The sequence below is a fragment of the Schistocerca piceifrons genome, chromosome X (genome assembly GCF_021461385.2).
Source record: "Schistocerca piceifrons isolate TAMUIC-IGC-003096 chromosome X, iqSchPice1.1, whole genome shotgun sequence".
NCBI lineage: Eukaryota > Metazoa > Arthropoda > Insecta > Orthoptera > Acrididae > Schistocerca > Schistocerca piceifrons.
The window spans coordinates 700,431-717,117 of record NC_060149.1 but is presented as its reverse complement, the minus strand read 5'-3'; the positions used below and the strand labels follow the sequence as shown (position 1 = coordinate 717,117).

At 41.0% G+C, this 16,687-nt stretch overlaps 1 protein-coding gene across 4 annotated transcripts in view; it reads left to right on the top strand.

Moving 5' to 3' along the window:
* The window catches only part of LOC124723123 (leucine-rich repeat protein 1-like), a 145,387-nt gene that overhangs the window by 111,192 nt on the left and 17,508 nt on the right, over positions 1-16,687 (top strand). For 3 of the 4 annotated variants that reach the window (XM_047248305.1, XM_047248306.1, XM_047248307.1), the window contains exon 6: positions 9,958-10,143. In XM_047248305.1, coding sequence (XP_047104261.1) covers positions 9,958-10,143 — 186 coding nt within the window. Of the gene's footprint in view, positions 1-8,651; positions 9,324-9,957; positions 10,144-16,687 lie in introns of those variants that run through there. The other variant, XM_047248308.1, reaches the window with a different exon arrangement.

Below are 16,687 nucleotides of genomic sequence, written 5' to 3'. Positions count from 1 at the left end.
GGCTTGGGTCCGGCTTCGGTGGAGTTTTATATATATATTTTTTCTGCAGAAAGACGTTTTGTAACTTGCAACTTAAAAAAGCACAAAACAGCACCTCCAGAACAACTATATTTAACTATCTCACAGGACAATAATTCACAAGAGATGGAATGTATGGCATAGCCACGAGGGCAAGACAGGTACTAATGATGATTGCCAGGTGGCGACCGCATATGTAGACAGCGTGTTGCAGGTGCCACTGGGAGGCACTGTGCAGCTGTTGTGCTCGGTCACCCAGCTGCTGTGTCTCCTCCTGGCAGCCACTCTTCACAGTAGTGGATGTAGATGACTGTCATATGTGTCAGTCGTGTGATGTTGGCTAGTGCCTGACATCTAGGTGGCAGCCTAGTGGGTTATCCCACCCGTTCTTCCATGGGAAAGCAGCAAGCTGCGTCACAGTGCATTGACTCGAACCTAGCCACGTGCCCGTGCAGCAGTACAAACCGGGCAGATCTTGTCAGAAGAGTTGGATGGCTGCTTCAATTTTTCCAGCTCATGATTGCTGCAGACAGGGGCGTTTCACAGGAAGACTTCACTGTAGTTCCTTCTCTAGATTGTCGCACAGATGACAAAATGGTAGATATCGAAACAGATGACAGAGGGATAGAGAAACAATTAAAATCGCTCAAAACAGGAAAGGCCGCTGGACCTGATAGGATACCAGTTCGATTTTACACAGAGTACGCGAAGGAACTTGACCCCCTTCTTGCAACGGTGTACCGTAGGTCTCTAGAAGAGGGTAACGTTCCAAAGGATTGGAAAAGGGCACAGGTCATCCCCGTCTTCAAGAAGGGACGTCGAACAGATGTGCAGAACTATAGACCTATATCTCTAACGTCGATCAGTTGTAGAATTCTGGAACACGTATTATGTTAAAGTATAATGACTTTTCTGGAGACTAGAAATCTACTCTGTAGGAATCAGCATGGGTTTCGAAAAAGACGCTCGTGTGAAACCCAGCTCGCGCTATTCGCCCACGAGACTCAGAGGGCCGTAGACACAGGTTCACAGGTAGATGCCGTGTTTATTGACTTCCGCAAGGCGTTCGATACAGTTCCCCACAGTCGTTTAATGAACAAAGTAAGAGCATACGGACCATCAGACCAATTGTGTGATTGGATTGAAGAGTTCCTAGATAACAGAACGCAGCATGTCATTCTCAATGGAGAGAAGTCTTCCGAAGTAAGAGTGATTTCAGGTGTGCCACAGGGGAGTTTCATAGGACCGTTGCTAAAGTTCACTAAGGCTTTTTGCAGATGATGCTGTGGTGTATTGAGAGGTTGTAACAATGGAAAATTGTACTGAAATGCAGGAGGATCTGCAGTGAATTGATGCATGGTGCAGGGAATGGCAATTCAATCTCAATGTAGACAAGTGTAATGTGCTGCGAATACATAGATAGATAGATCCCTTATCATTTAGCTACAAAATAGCAGGTCAGCAACTGGAAGCAGTTAATTCCATAAATTATCTGGGAATACGCATTAGGAGTGATTTAAAATGAAATGATCATATAAAGTTGATCGTTGGTAAAGCAGATGCCAGACTGAGATTCATTGGAAGAATCCTAAGGAAATGCAATCCGAAAACAAAGGAAGTAGGTTACAGTACGCTTGTTCGCCCACTGCTTGAATACTGCTCAGCAGTGTGGGATCTGTACCAGATAGGGTTGATAGAAGAGATAGAGAAGATCCAACGGAGAGCAGCGCGCTTCGTTACAGGATCATTTAGTAATCGTGAAAGCGTTACGGAGATGATAGATAAACTCCAGTGGAAGACTCTGCAGCAGAGATGCTCAGTAGCTCGGTACGGGTTTTGTTAAAGTTTCGAGAACATACCTTCACCGAAGAGTCAAGTAGTATATTGCTCCCTCCTACGTATATCTCGCAAAGAGACCATGAGGATAAAATCAGAGACATTAGAGCCCACACAGAAGCATACCGACAATCCTTCTTTCCACGAACAATACGAGACTGGAATAGAAGGGAGAACCGGTAGAGGTACTCAAGGTATCCTGCGCCACACACCGTCGGGTGGCTTGCGGAGTGTGGATGTAGATGTAGATGTAGATGTAGGGTGGGAAGATCCTCATTCAACGGTGGTATACAGTGGGGCCGTTACTGCATGAATGTAATATTGTAAAAATTTAATTTTTTGTATTTCAATTTATGTTCGCCAGTGACTTCTGCCTGGCAGCTAGTTTCAGCTTTTAAGTCACGTTGCATTATGCTGGAACCACTTCGAAACTCCCATGTTGAACCATCAGCAGCTAAACTCACGTGTTGCTGATGAGGTAACACTATTGAACCGCGTGTCTACAATTTGGCTGTCCAGTAGGGAGGTTTGGAGGTGGTCACGTGGGGGGGAGCCCAGCCAGCTGCTGGGAGCGGAATGCCATCTGCTATCTTCTACTGGCAGCTTCTGACCCGGTTAGACGCTCTCCTCTCCTGCTCTCTTAGGCAGCAGCCCATTCAGTTTCGGCGGCTTCTCTAGGCCTGCCTTCAACCACTTTTTACTGAACTAAACCATCATGTCTATCATAAAATGTTTAACTTCATCACCTGAACAGGTGCCTGCTGCTCTCCCTTCCTCGCCAATCTGGACACATTAACATCTGGTGTCCGAAATGGGATCGCTCTCCGTTATCGACCTAATTGAAGTTCAACATGCCGTACCCAATGAGGCTGCCAGGAGTACTTCGCACTTGACGCACCAGATGCGATGCGCAGTAACAAGAGCACGCATTCGTGGTCCGCCACGCAGCCTTCTGTCATTTTGGCATTCTCTCCTCCTCGCTGTGCGACACAGCCAGCCACCACCACTGCCGTTCTCAGGCAGTCCAATGGTACACCACATTGTGGGTAGCCGTCTTCCACACCGCTCCGATGCAGCACGGTGGCATGTTCCGGCTACACGCCACCATCCAGGAAACGCCCATCTTCCGGCCTACTAGCTGAGGCACATCACACAGCTGTCAACACTGCTGACATCATCTTCGCCGCTGTTTCCTGCCGCCGTCGTCCAACGGGATGCAGCCGTCGACGACCCACCACCGCTGCAACTACAGCTTGTGTGCGTTCATTGATCAATTTTTCTTTGTCACTGCCTCCTTCCTGCCAGCTACGCCATCATCTTGTCGAGTGTAGGTCCTTTTTTTGTGCTGTAATTGTAAAGTTTTCGGCGAGCACTAGGTGTCCTAATATTGTAACCATGCCTCAAACCCATAGTACCGCCACTGGCGAAGGGAACTCCCCACCTATGGAAAAACCAGACCCAGTAGTTGCCCTTCAACTACAAGTCATTAAGTTAATGTTGAGAAAGATAGAATTGATGGAAGAATGCCAAAAATTGGCTTAAACCCAGTCTGTTGATCTAAGTGCATCAGAAACACACCCTGCTGCACCGCAAATGATGGCTGCAAGCACCTTAAGTAGCACAGTACCCCAGCCTTCCATTGTAACTTTGGCTAACAGTTTCTCTTCAGTCAATTTCATTCCAATGTTTTCTGGGAAACCTAATGAACAAATAAATTCCTTTCTACAAACTGTCCAAGGATTAGGCCACGCTCGCGCTTGGCCAAACAATTTCCTATTAAATATACTCCACCTTTAATTGGCAGGTGATGCCCGTACATATATTGAATCAGTTCACACCCTTAGGGACAGCGTCTCTTTTGTCATGTTAGAGGCTGGGTTGAGAGAGAGTTATTCGGACAGGTGTGACGCCAGCTATTACAGGGACAAGTTGTCCACCCTCCACCCGAAGCAAGGGGAGGATGTAGAGACAGTTGCTGACTGAATCCGCACTGTGGCTTGCCGCACTTATACGCTGGGTTCAGATTCTGACCGTAAAGAGATGTTAATTGAGCAGGCGACCTGTGTGTTGGAGGAGAGGTAAAAATAGCATCACCTGCCTTGGTTCACAATGCCTTAAGACTCATAATGATGCAAGAGGAGGTAGGGCATTTTATTGCCAGTTCGGTGCATCCGAATGAACAACCGCGTCCAATTTTTAAATACAAGCAGGCATACCAATGCTGCCGAAAGGCAGGCCATGCTGCCGTGCACCTTATTGTTCTTTGTGTGGAACTATACGGCATATGAGTAGAAACTGCCTGCAGAACCCGGGAAACGGGGGCCCCTCGCACAATCAGCTGAGGCAACAAGTCAACAACAATCCACCACAACCCCAAAATCAGCCGAGAAATTGTCGGGGGGGAAGTCACGCTGCCTGACCATGCCCTCTGTAAAATTCATGCACCCAGTCTGCCACGGTGTCGTAAATGAGGTGGCAAGTATCCTCCTCAATATCAAAGTTTGAGGAAAAAATGTAAGAGTGCTTATCGCCACTGGGGCCCAAACCAGCATACTATTCATAGGACATGGGGATAGATGAGTGTTAAAACCACCCCGTTACCACAGTAGTGGTCTGAGCGAAAAAATAATCGTACTCGCTTGGGTATTGCCTACTTAAATTGAAAATCGGAGCCAGCCACTAGTCTTTAGAAATGGATGTAATCCGAAAACAAAGGCAAGATTTGGATGTCATCCTGAGGAATGATTTCCTCCACCCCTATCAGAGTGTAGTAGATTACAGGATGCAAGCTGTCCATCTCGGTGCGGAAACCCACCGTTTTGGTGGCCTCTACGCCATTCCACTACAAGGTGCTTGTGAAACGTGGCCACTTCCACAAGTTCATTCTGCGCAATCGTGGGCGTAACTACCTCTGTTAAAATCAGTGGTGGCACGGGATGCGTTCTCTGGATTGGGGTCAAATCCTGCAAACTGCCGAGAACAACCATATTCGTGGACCCTCTCCATCAAAATGACGTCCTCGCTGATTACAGGTACATGTTAAACATGGCTTAACGACAGCGGAAGTGCAGGGAAAGAAATTTGATGTTCTCATCTTAAACCTGGTAGTCAAGGCATACAGGATTTGGTTAGATCTACATGCTTACTCTGCAATTCACATTTAAGTGCCTGGCAGAGGGTTCATCGAACCACAATCATACTATCTCTCTACCATTCCACTCCCGAACAGCGCGCGGGAAAAACGAACACCTAAACCTTTCTGTTCGAGCTCTGATTTCTCTTATTTTATCTTGATGATCACTCCTAGCTATGTAGGTTGGGCTCAACAAAATATTTTCGCATTCGGAAGAGAAAGTTGGTGACTGAAATTTCGTAAATAGATCTCGCCGCGACGAAAGACGTCTTTGCTTTAATGACTTCCATCCCAGCGTATCATATCTGCCACACTCTCTCCCCTATTACGTGATAATACAAAACGAGCTGTCCTTTTTTGCACCCTTTCGATGTCCTCTGTCAATCCCACCTGGAAAGGCTCCCACACTGCGCAGCAATATTCTAATAGAGGACGAACGAGTGTAGTGTAAGCTGTCTCTTTAGAAGACTTGTTGCATCTTCTAAGTGTCCTGCCAATGAAACACAACCTTTGGCTCGCCTTCCCCACAATATTATCTATGTGGTCTTTCCAACTGAAGTTGTTCGTAATTTTAACACCCAGGTACTTAGTTGAATTGACAGCCTTGAGAATTGTACTATTTATCGAGTAATCGATTTCCATCGGATTTCTTTTGGGACTCATGTGGATCACCTCACACTTTTCGTTATTTAGCGTCAACTGCCACCTGCCACACATACAGCAATCTTTTCTAAATCGCTTTGCAACTGATATTGGACTTCGGATGACCTTACTAGACGGTAAATTACAGCATCATCTGCGAACAACCTAAGAGAACTGCTCAGATTGTCACTCAGGTCATTTATATAGATCAGGAACAGCAGAGGTCCCAGGACGCTTCCCTGGGGAACACCTGATAACCACTTCAGTTTTACTCGATGATTTTCCGTCTATTACTACGAACTGCGACCTTCCTGACAGGAAATCAGGAATCCAGTCGCACAACTGAGACGATACCCCGGTATGCAGAGGCACGAGTGTGAGTTTGTAGCTGAACTTGTTTATTGTGCAAAGTGAGCATGATGAACAGTTTTTTATGTAAAGGATAAAAATATAGGAGAACTTGTAAGCAACAGAAGTTGGAGCCCAGAACTGTAACAACGCCAAAGCCAGATAGCAGGTGCTGCATGATCAGCTCCTGTGCCATCGGACCACGAGTGCCAGAACCAGGCCACAGCCCAATGTCACCTAATTGATGCAACTTGGCTGAGCTGCTGCCATTTATGCCACACCTTCCAGTCATAAACACACTCCAGATGCTTCTGCAAACCCCAGAAATACCACTGTTACTATGGAATCAGCAGGCAGAAGCAGCATTTAACTGCAGCTATACCAGCTTATATCGCTTGGCCAGCTGGACAGTAAGTGACACCCAGTCTGTGTCACTCGGAGCCATCGCCATAACTCTGCTGCCAGTGGGTAGTGAACCAGTGACCCTTACCTGTCTGCCGAACCGGGGCAGGCAACTCTCCACCAGCCACCTGCCCCTGCTCTGCAGTCGGTTGGTCCACAGGTTGACCCTGGCCAATACCATCACCGTGCCTCTGGGCATTGTGGCCTGCCATACCGACAGATGACTCTGCAGGCTGACCTTGCTGTGCACCACAGCTGTATGAAGCCTTGTGCAGCGTCTGCATCATTGTTGCAGAGTCAACATGCCATGTCACCATTACACTGTGGAGCAACTCACCTGTCTGCACCACTGGCCATTACTTTGCCTGATGCTCAATGTGGAATATTATGTGGAGGACGATATGTTGTGCAGTGACTGTACTAATGGGATGGAATAATTGAAGACTTGTTTTTGTTCATGGAAGAGTGGAATTCAGTGATTAAGTAAAGGATTGTGAGTACATCCATTGTTGTCTTCCACTAAAGTCGCACACCCATCCTGACAAGCAAGGATTGCCCGTGTTTAACTCTGCTTTTCCCACAGCTACATTAGACCCACTACACTTAGATGACACCACTGTGGTATGAGACTTCAACGAATTCGTGTAAATGTTTGTTAGGTCCTGCCAAAGTGAGTTTTTTGTCAAGAGCACAGTAGACACACAAGATGTCCTTCCTTCTAGCGTGCCTCACACTGTGCTCACATGTCGATACAGTCTTGGCTGGCGTGTTCGTAAACAGTCCAGGCGTGATGGAAATGAGCACTGTTTGGAGGGCCGAGGTCCTTTTCCTTGTTTGAGATGAGCCGGAGTGGGGCCCGGGTCTAACATGATGGCTGCCACCTTGCCCCAGAATTCTATTCGACACCCCATGGCCTTGGAAACTTCAAAGGATTAGTCCCATTTTAAAATGGCCTACAAAGTCAGGTTCTGAAATTTCAGAGCTTTCTGACACACCTCCATATCCAGAGCTGTCCGAATGATTGCATCCCTATCACCACCTTTGCCTACAATTCCTTATTTACAGGAGTCACAAAATGACATTCCCTACTGAATCTCCGCACTTCCGCTGCCCATGCATGGTATGATTGATTTGGCTGTTTATGGCACTTATAAAATTCCACACGAGATAAAATGACATGGCAGTGTGGGTGAAATTAAGTAATTGGTAGAGCAAACATTTTGTCAAAGGTCAGGTGTGCCAGTTCCGTGAGAGGGGCCGGTTTGTAGAAGAGCTGTTATTTATTTGCTGAGATCCATAATAGGAAAAGTGATTTTACTACAGCTGGATCCATCACCTGGAATGCAGCAAAGTGCTGCTGGACGCACTTCCCATATGCTTCCCACTCTTTTGCTGGCTCATCATATGGTGGGAACTTCAATGGCAGATTTGTAGCCGATGGGCAGGAGAGCAACGCATACAGTAAAGCTTCTTGGCATTTCTGTCCCCCAACTACTGTTGTTGAAACTGCCATAGCACAACTTCCATTGACACACGTGGTAAGGTAGCCTGTTGCACAGGGCTCACGGGTACATAATAAACATGAAAAGATGCTGATGATCTTCACCGATTATGTTGTAACTCCCAATGCAGAAAACAAAAGACAGCTTCTCCAAAACCGGTCAGATGCAATGCATGACATAGCCATGTGGCAAGACAGATACAGTACAGCTCTAGCTAGTGCAGTAAATAGGATGATGAGTGAGAGCAGACTCAGAGCAATCGCTGGGTGGTGATCACGTACATAGATGGCATGTCACAGATGGCACTGAGAGGGGCTGTGCAGCCATCATGCATGGCCACTCCAGCTGTGATTTCTCAACAGGTGGCCATGCTTTGTAATAGTGGATGCGAAGTGATTGTCACATCATATGTGCCAGTTGTGTGATGACAAGAGACATAGGAGACATTGGGTGGTGCCTAATGTCCAAGTGGCAGCCCAGTGAATTACCTCAAGGTGCTGAGTATGCTCATAAAAAATTTTCAACTGATTTTACATAGACTTAAAAATCTTCAGAGACAGTGAATCCCTTTTCAACATTGCAATACATCAGATATCTGCCGTATCACTCTTACTACTCTGTTCAGGAATTTGTGAATGGGAGCTTATAAAATAAGTGACTGCTTAAAATAGTTTCATGATTGTTTAATGTTAATAAAAATATTATAGAATTTGGGTTATTTGCATTTAGTCATTACTTAGTTTATGTAATTCTGTTAATATGTATTGCAGACTGACTGTCCAACAGTATGACAACAAGGGGGCCTGCCAAACATGGTTCTCAACATGACACCTTTGAAGTGAGAAGATAGTCTTACTTTATCACTTGTATTATTTTTGTGATATTATTTTCATTGTAAATATGTTGAGTTTTCAATTATGTAAATACACATACTCATAATCTTGACAAATTTCACACCCAGGGCAAGCTCATCACTATTTGAATCCATGGAACATGCATACATTTGATAAATAACTAAAGTAAAATAAACACATCAGTTGTCAACTTCAACAAAAAATCATTAGCTCAAGGAAAAAAAAATGAATGAAAATGCCAGGTAACAGCAGTTAGACACTTTCCTAGTAAAGAAATGTGTGTATTACCAATTTCTCTCTTATTTTTTCCAATCTGTAAAATTTGTTACAGAAATATTAAATGGTTCTTGGAATGGCTCTAAGACTATATACACAGCTTGCTATAGTGACTGTCTCTGTTGTTACACACACTCTGTCTAGAAGTGCCTTGAATTAAAATCCTAAAATATTGAAATTGCAGATCTTATATTTTATTCCACAATTTACTTTACATAATCTTGTCAGTTTCCCATCCCATGTTAAGAGGGTGATCATATTATTTTGACCAGTCCATGTCTGCTTCACTGATTAAATATCATAAATATGTTAGTGAAACTTCCAATGAAATTTGGAAAAATTTTTTGCATTGTGTAATAATATTTTCATTGAATAATAATCTTATAGGAGAAGTAAATTTAATAACAAACTTAAATATGAAGTTCTATACAAAAGTTACCAAAATACATTAAAATTATTACGTCGTACCAAGACAGCCGGTGTGGTCGAGCGGTTCTAGGTGCTTCAGTCTGGTCGCAACCGCTACAGTCACAGGTTCGAATCCTACCTTGGGCATGGATGTGTGTGATGTCCTTAGGTTAGTTAGGTTTAAGTAGTTCTAAGTTCTAGGGGACTGATGACCTCAGATGTTAAGACCCATAGTGCTCAGAGCCATTTTTTGAAGACCTTGTTTTGCAGTATTGCCCTGTGGAGCAAATACACCGATCTCCAACAACTTATTGTTTTGCATATTTCTTATCATATTCAATTAAGATTAAAAGTGGGAGAAAGTAATGTCGATGTTACATAATGATTCACTTCGATGTACATTATACCTCCCTTAGAAATCTGTTTGTTTATGAGTGGAAAGCAAAGTTGGAGAAACATTAGCTTCAGAAGCTGTCATTTTAAATGATAATGGTTGCTCTTTCATTAATTGATACTATATTTTAATTTTTTTTTCCAGAGTTCTCTCAGTATCCAACAACAGGATGCGAATATTTCCGTACAATCTTTTTCCTCATGCCACTTTCTCCCTGAGTTTGTCAAACAATCCATTCATTGCACAGTATTTTGTGGTATCGGAAACACCTCAGAATCAAGAAGCACTAACTCTGAAAGAATTAGCCAGCCGGGTTGTAATTGACTACAGGTAATTATTTTATATTTCTTCTGGAGCTATAGTGTTCCTGTAGTAATTTTGATGCACAATTCCCTCATAGTTTTCTCCCTGGATCACTTATTTGCCTCCTGAAATGTGATCCTTTGTAGCTTTGCTTACTTATCACATTTTGAGATTGATTGACCAGAAAACTATGATCCTGTGACAAAAAAATAATATTGCAATGATGAAAAGTTTGGAATGGACTTAAACAAAAGTTTACAAGACATACCACCATTCACCTTTAAAGACAAACCACCAATTCGCACACAGGCACTTAAAAAGAACAAATTATTGCAATACTTTACAGTTTTCTTGTGAACAGGAATCTAAAATACGTAGGTACTAGTGAGTACCCACATGCGTTGAGTGCCACTCAAAGAAAGAAATTATTTGTGTTTAAATTCTTTTCATTGAAGTTTTGCTGGATACATAATTTTTCTGTTTCTTTTTCCTTCTGGTGCATACATGAATAAGTCAAAATGTTTTCCAATGCATGAGAAGGCCACATACAGCTGTCTACGTGAGAAGCATGGATCTACCAAATTTAGCCCACACACTTTGTCATTGTCCCTGCACTTTGTTGATGGTTGTTGTAAATGCAAGTTGCTCCAGACACTGCAAATAGCATACCTGTTAGAATCAGTGGGATACATGGCAACAGTAAATCTCGTATTGTAATTTTCTGGTTAAAAACATAGGTTTTGATGATATTGTTTATCATCTTTTCTCGGAAAGTGTGGTGCTGTTGCAAAGTCATGGTGAATTTATGTTTCGAAGAATGGTAAGCTTATGTCCTCAGTCAAAACCAGTGCCTCATTTAACAAGTTTGGTGTGAATTAAATGCCATAGCATGCAAATGATGTGGGGTGTTTTCACTTGTTAGGCTTTGTGTTTTTGTCAAGGATCTAACGGATGGAGTGGGAAGCACATCACCATGATTGCAACTAATGTTCATATTTGTTGTGCCTGAGCAGTATTCGATGCATTAGTGAATGAAATGTCCCAATATGCATCATTTTCAAGATGATTTAATTTTTGGCAAGCTTCATGAAAGTGGTACATACTTCACCATTCACTGTTCTCAGTTCTTGGAAGGAAGTTGGTTGACATACAGTGACAGTAATCACAAGCAGAAGCATTCTGCATTGTGTGGGTGAATAGTATACAGACGGCCTAATGTGTTGATTAAATATAATTTGGAGTGTCCCGCAACTGCTTTACCTTATTTGCGAGGTTGAAATTTGTTGCTGATGCATTCCATATGTAGTATGTTGGCAGTTGAGAGTAGAGTAGAGTCTTATCAAACACATCATCCCTGCCCAATGAGAAAAATGTAGTTAATGTTGTTGATGGTGGTGATAACAATGCCCTTGCATGTGCATTTTATGTTATAAAGTACACACTCTGTCCATTTTCAGGTGCACTGCCCAATGAATGAGTGTTACATGTCGTTCATGGATTGAAAGTGATAAAATGTGCCATACTGCTTTGTTGCTACTAATTTAACATTCCAGTTGATGTTGAGCAATTTCATTGAGAGATGAGGTGTTTCCCACTCAAACAAACTGCCATATTGCTACATTTGCTAATTTACTTCATAGATTTCACTGAATTGCAATACTTGACATTGATATGTGCTTTGTTTTCAAGAGTAACAATGAATACAGTACAAACAAATGCTCATTAAATTCAGCATAACTGTTTTATTGTTTAAAGTGATCATTGATGTTTGAGTAGATATCTGTCTTTGCCAGAGATAGTCTTGACTAGTAAGTCTCTTGGGTTTTATTTCGTGCATTTTCTGTGAGACGTGCATGATGAATTGTTTTTGGTGACACTCTTCAAATAATTTTATGTCAGTGTCAACATATGGTATTTTTGCCGAGATAACTTGAGTAATTTGATGTGTGATTTCTTCCTTCCAACCAAACCAAAATGTATGCTTGTGACAATTCCCTATTTCGTAATTCAGTATAATACATCAAACAGTACGTCTCTCCAAAAACATGTTGCTTGACAATGAAATGCATTGAAGATTTCAATTTCTGTTTGAACACACGTGGAAATAGCGTGAGAATCCAATGATGATTGTCCAATTAACAAAAGTTCTTTTATTTCCTCTCATGTAGGACTGCATGTGAATGTAATACAAAAATATGGGCAACTGTATTGCAAACTTACGTGATTGGCTTCTTTTCAGATGGGCCCACAGCATGCATTAAGTCAGTGAATGACATATTACTTATTTTCCTGTTTTCTGTGGCACACTGATTTTATAAGCTTGTTATTTGCATACAAAGAGGCCCATTTTGGAAGTTTTCCATTTTCATGTAATTGTTTTTATGTGTTGGAGTATAGTATCTTGGAGTGTCTGTCAGTACTGTTTCTCAGTTTTTGTGCTGTTAAATTTTGTCAGAACCCTATGTATTGTGTGCACTTTTTATGAGCGCTTGTGATTGTTTGACAGCACAGTCCAGTCCAGTCCAGTCCATTGATACATATGTTTACCATTCGGCAGTTCTGTACAATCATATTAACAACATTATGTGGACTGAATAAAATTTGTAATCCGGTGACCATTTCTCACTTAGTACCTTTGTTGAATTGGAAACATTGATCAATTTGTCAATCAGTGTTTCTCATGAAATAAATTTAAATAAATTTCGGATCTGTGTTTGGCAGTGGTGGTAGTAATCCTGCATGATGATAATTTGCATTTGCACTTTGACTGTTGTCATGTAATTCTTACACAACATATATTTTGCACCGAATGATGTCATTCAGAAACATGGATTGTATTTGTGTTTGTTTTCAAGAATTTTTTCAATTGGCTTGTGTCACTTGATACCTACGTTATAGTTTGGATGGTGAATTTAATTATAGCAATTTAATTTCTCCATCCATGCAGCACATTCCATGTATTTCATTTTTAAATTTGAGGACACTATGATACACATGTAATTAAACCATTTTCCCCATAATTACCCTTTAATGAAGACTGTAATCATAATTAGCATCATAATGGAATGCACCATGCTGTAAATTAGCATACAGTGTTCTTCTGGATCGAGTGGTACGTACTCAAATGGTATCCAGTTTTGCTTTCCATTACTTGACTGTTTCAGATGAGTAGGCTTGAACATTGCATACTCCAGCAGTTGTGTCTTGCGTCTCTTTTGTCATCTGTTTCTGAAGCTCGTGATGCCTTTTTCTTTTATGCTTGATGTGTAGATCAACATATCACTTTGTCATTTGGGTGGCATAATTGATTTGGGAGTGAAAGTAATGCCTTGTGATGACTATTACAAACTCATTGGGGAAAAAAGAAAATGTGTGTGGTATCTATTATCTAATGTCAACTGGCAATGGGAATTGCACAATCAACACCAGGTGTTATATAACACACAAATGAAATGTCACTGTTGGTATTTGAGTCAATTCAATTACATCATGTATGCTCACTTTTACACCAGAAACACGTGTACCAGTGCTAAACTACATGAAAAACATTTGTTAAAATGACTCTTGTGCCAACTGTTGCAAAATGGATGTACTAATTCAGAAAACTATGCAGATTGCACACAACTACTCACCAAAGTTTCATTACAGTTGAGCATATGGTGTAGGACAGGCCTGGCAAAGTGTGGCTCATGAGACAGACTCCTCCAGTGAGTGCTTCCCCCTCCAACTCTAACCACACATTGTTATCATGACTTGGCCACAGACTTCGGTTTCCTCATTTATCAGGAGTCGAGTGGGGCAGCATCTCTTTGACTTCGAAGAGGCACTGTGGTTTTGTTCGTCTGCATGTTCTCGACATTCTGTTCAGATTTACTCTTCTTTGTATTGCACTATCATTCAGTTCGTCATTTGGTTATTACTGTGACCACCATTCTGGTTGTGGTTCTTGTTATTGCTCTGGCTATTTTTCTATTATGGTTCTTAAGAATGTCAAAACTAAAGAATACTGAAAACTTTCTTTTTAATGAGGAGTAAGAGAGTAAGTACTTTTTTGTACACAAACCCTGTGAAAATGATTAAGTGAAAGTAAGAACTTTTTTGTGCACAAACCTTGTAAAAATACTTAAATCAAAACAAAGGTAGTAATCTTGCTCAACATTTCTCTTCACTCCATGACTTCACACAAAACAAAAGCAGTTTAACTACATCATCTCTGATATGCTTAAAATTATCAGAAGCTCAGAAATGCTTCTCTGATGGATTACTCGTGAAAGAATGTGCACCAGGAATGTCAAAAGCATTGGGCCATGTTGATGCAACTGTACATTTTAAAACATATGCTTGTAATGTAACACTGTTAATTCTTGATATGTGAAATAGCATAAAGAAGAAACAAAACAATTTAATTGCAAAGCATCCATATTATTCTTTGTGTCTCACCAAGATTATTGATTGAATAGGTCTCAGTCAACTGATAACAATGGATGACTTTTCTGTACATGAAAAGTTACGTGCTTTAGTCTCAGTGTTCAGAACAGGTTTGGCTATTTTTAACACTGTCGAAAAGCCTGTCCGCAAAATAGGTGGTTTTTAAAAATGCTCTGCAGTTAGTACCTACGATACACCGGCCACGGTTGACAGGAAAAATAGGTTTGTTTGTCAATTAAGAAAAACTAGAATAAATTATTTAACTTTTCATGGCATCATTCATCGGGAAGAACTGTTCAGGAAAAGTGACAGCCTTCTGTCCTCAGTGAAAGCTGCAACGAAAATTGCAAATATAATACACTGACGATATCAATCTGCATTCCATTGAAAATTTGAACAATTTTTGGAAGGAGACACGGAATATGGAGATATACTTCTTCATTCTGAAATTTGTTGGTTAATTGCAGGAAAATGTTTAACTTTTTCCCCCATGTAGAAAAGAACTTCCCTAGATTTTGATTAGAGAACTAAAATTGGATGCTTCAAAATTTGAAAATTATTATTTTCATTTTTTTTATTATCAGAATTGGAGTTTCAAACAGATTTTACAGATAATTTAAATAATTTGCATTTATGTTTTCAAGGAAATGAATGCACAATTTCTCATATGTTTAAGGATATTAATAAATTCTGGTGTAAACTTAAGTTGTTTAAATTGCAACCAAACATGGAAAATTTGTCATTTCTCGAGCTGTTGCGAACTGAAAGAAAAACACAGGAAAGTAAAATTTTCAAGATTTACTTCTATAATTGGTGAAGTCTTCAATGAGTTACATATCTGTTATAAGGATTTTGAATGTATAGAGCTGGATATAATTTTATTCAAGAATCCAATGAAGAACAGAAAAGAAGATGCTGCAGTTTTTAAATTTTGCCACAATATCGGTTCCCAGAACTCGCAGACATTGCTCTTAGTCTTTTTTTAAGTCAACATACATTTGTGAAAGTACACTTTCTTCAAAGAAGTACATTAGATCTCTCAGTGTAATGCATTGTCAAAAGAGTTGTTGGGACATCAACTTCATTTCGCTACAGCACAAACTAAAACTGATATTGCGGAACTTGTCGAGATCGAGTTATATAAATTTAACCTAAATATTTAGATAACTCATTAATGTAAGTATAAGAGTTTGAGTCAAATAACTAAATGAAAATCAATGTCGTAGTAATGTACGTCTTTCGCTATTTACGTACGGGGAATTGATATTGTAGAGCTCGTGACCCACGACAACTGACGGACAGTTGTCCGTGCAGTTGGCTGGCACGGCTGTGGTGGGCTTGTGATGGCACCACACAATGGGGAAGCACTCACTGAAGGGGAATGACTTGCAAGCCACACTTTGCCAGGCCTGGTGTAGGAACACATGTGGGACAAACAAACAACATTTATTTATAGGCATACTTCTATTGACTCAAATCATTCATTTATAGGTATACTTCTATTCACGTTGCATCAGTAGGTGTGTGTGTATCGTTTCTGTCTCTCAACATGTAGTTTCAAAGGGGAATGATGATCCTATCATAGTCCAAAATATAGGTTGCTTCAAAAAGGTCAATCGGGTTTCACAAGACTATATTTTTTACATGAATAAAGATAGAAACTTGGGATGAATATTAACTTATACATAGGACTGGAAGTTTTTATTTTCAATTGGACCATCCAATTTTATTAGGAAATATGTTTTTAAATGTATGGACATACAGCCTTGAAGTACTTTTTACAATTACATTTAGAATCAAAGTTTTCATTTATGTTTCATAAATGTTCCACAAGTCCTCCACTAGGCACACAACAAACATCAAGGCAATTGTCAAACTTGCCCAATATTTTTTTGAGCGTATCTGGAGTTAATGAATTCACTGCTGTTGTTACACAGTGTCACATCTCACGCAAAGTTGTCGGAAGGGGAGACACACAGATAGTCTTTCGCAAACCCCTACAAAAAGCAGAAAAAAGAAGAGAATGAAAACCACACACACACACACACACACACACACACACACACACACACACACACACACACAAAATGTTCTCAAGTGCAAATGCTAATGTGGTGGTGCACTGTTCTGTTCCAAAAATGAA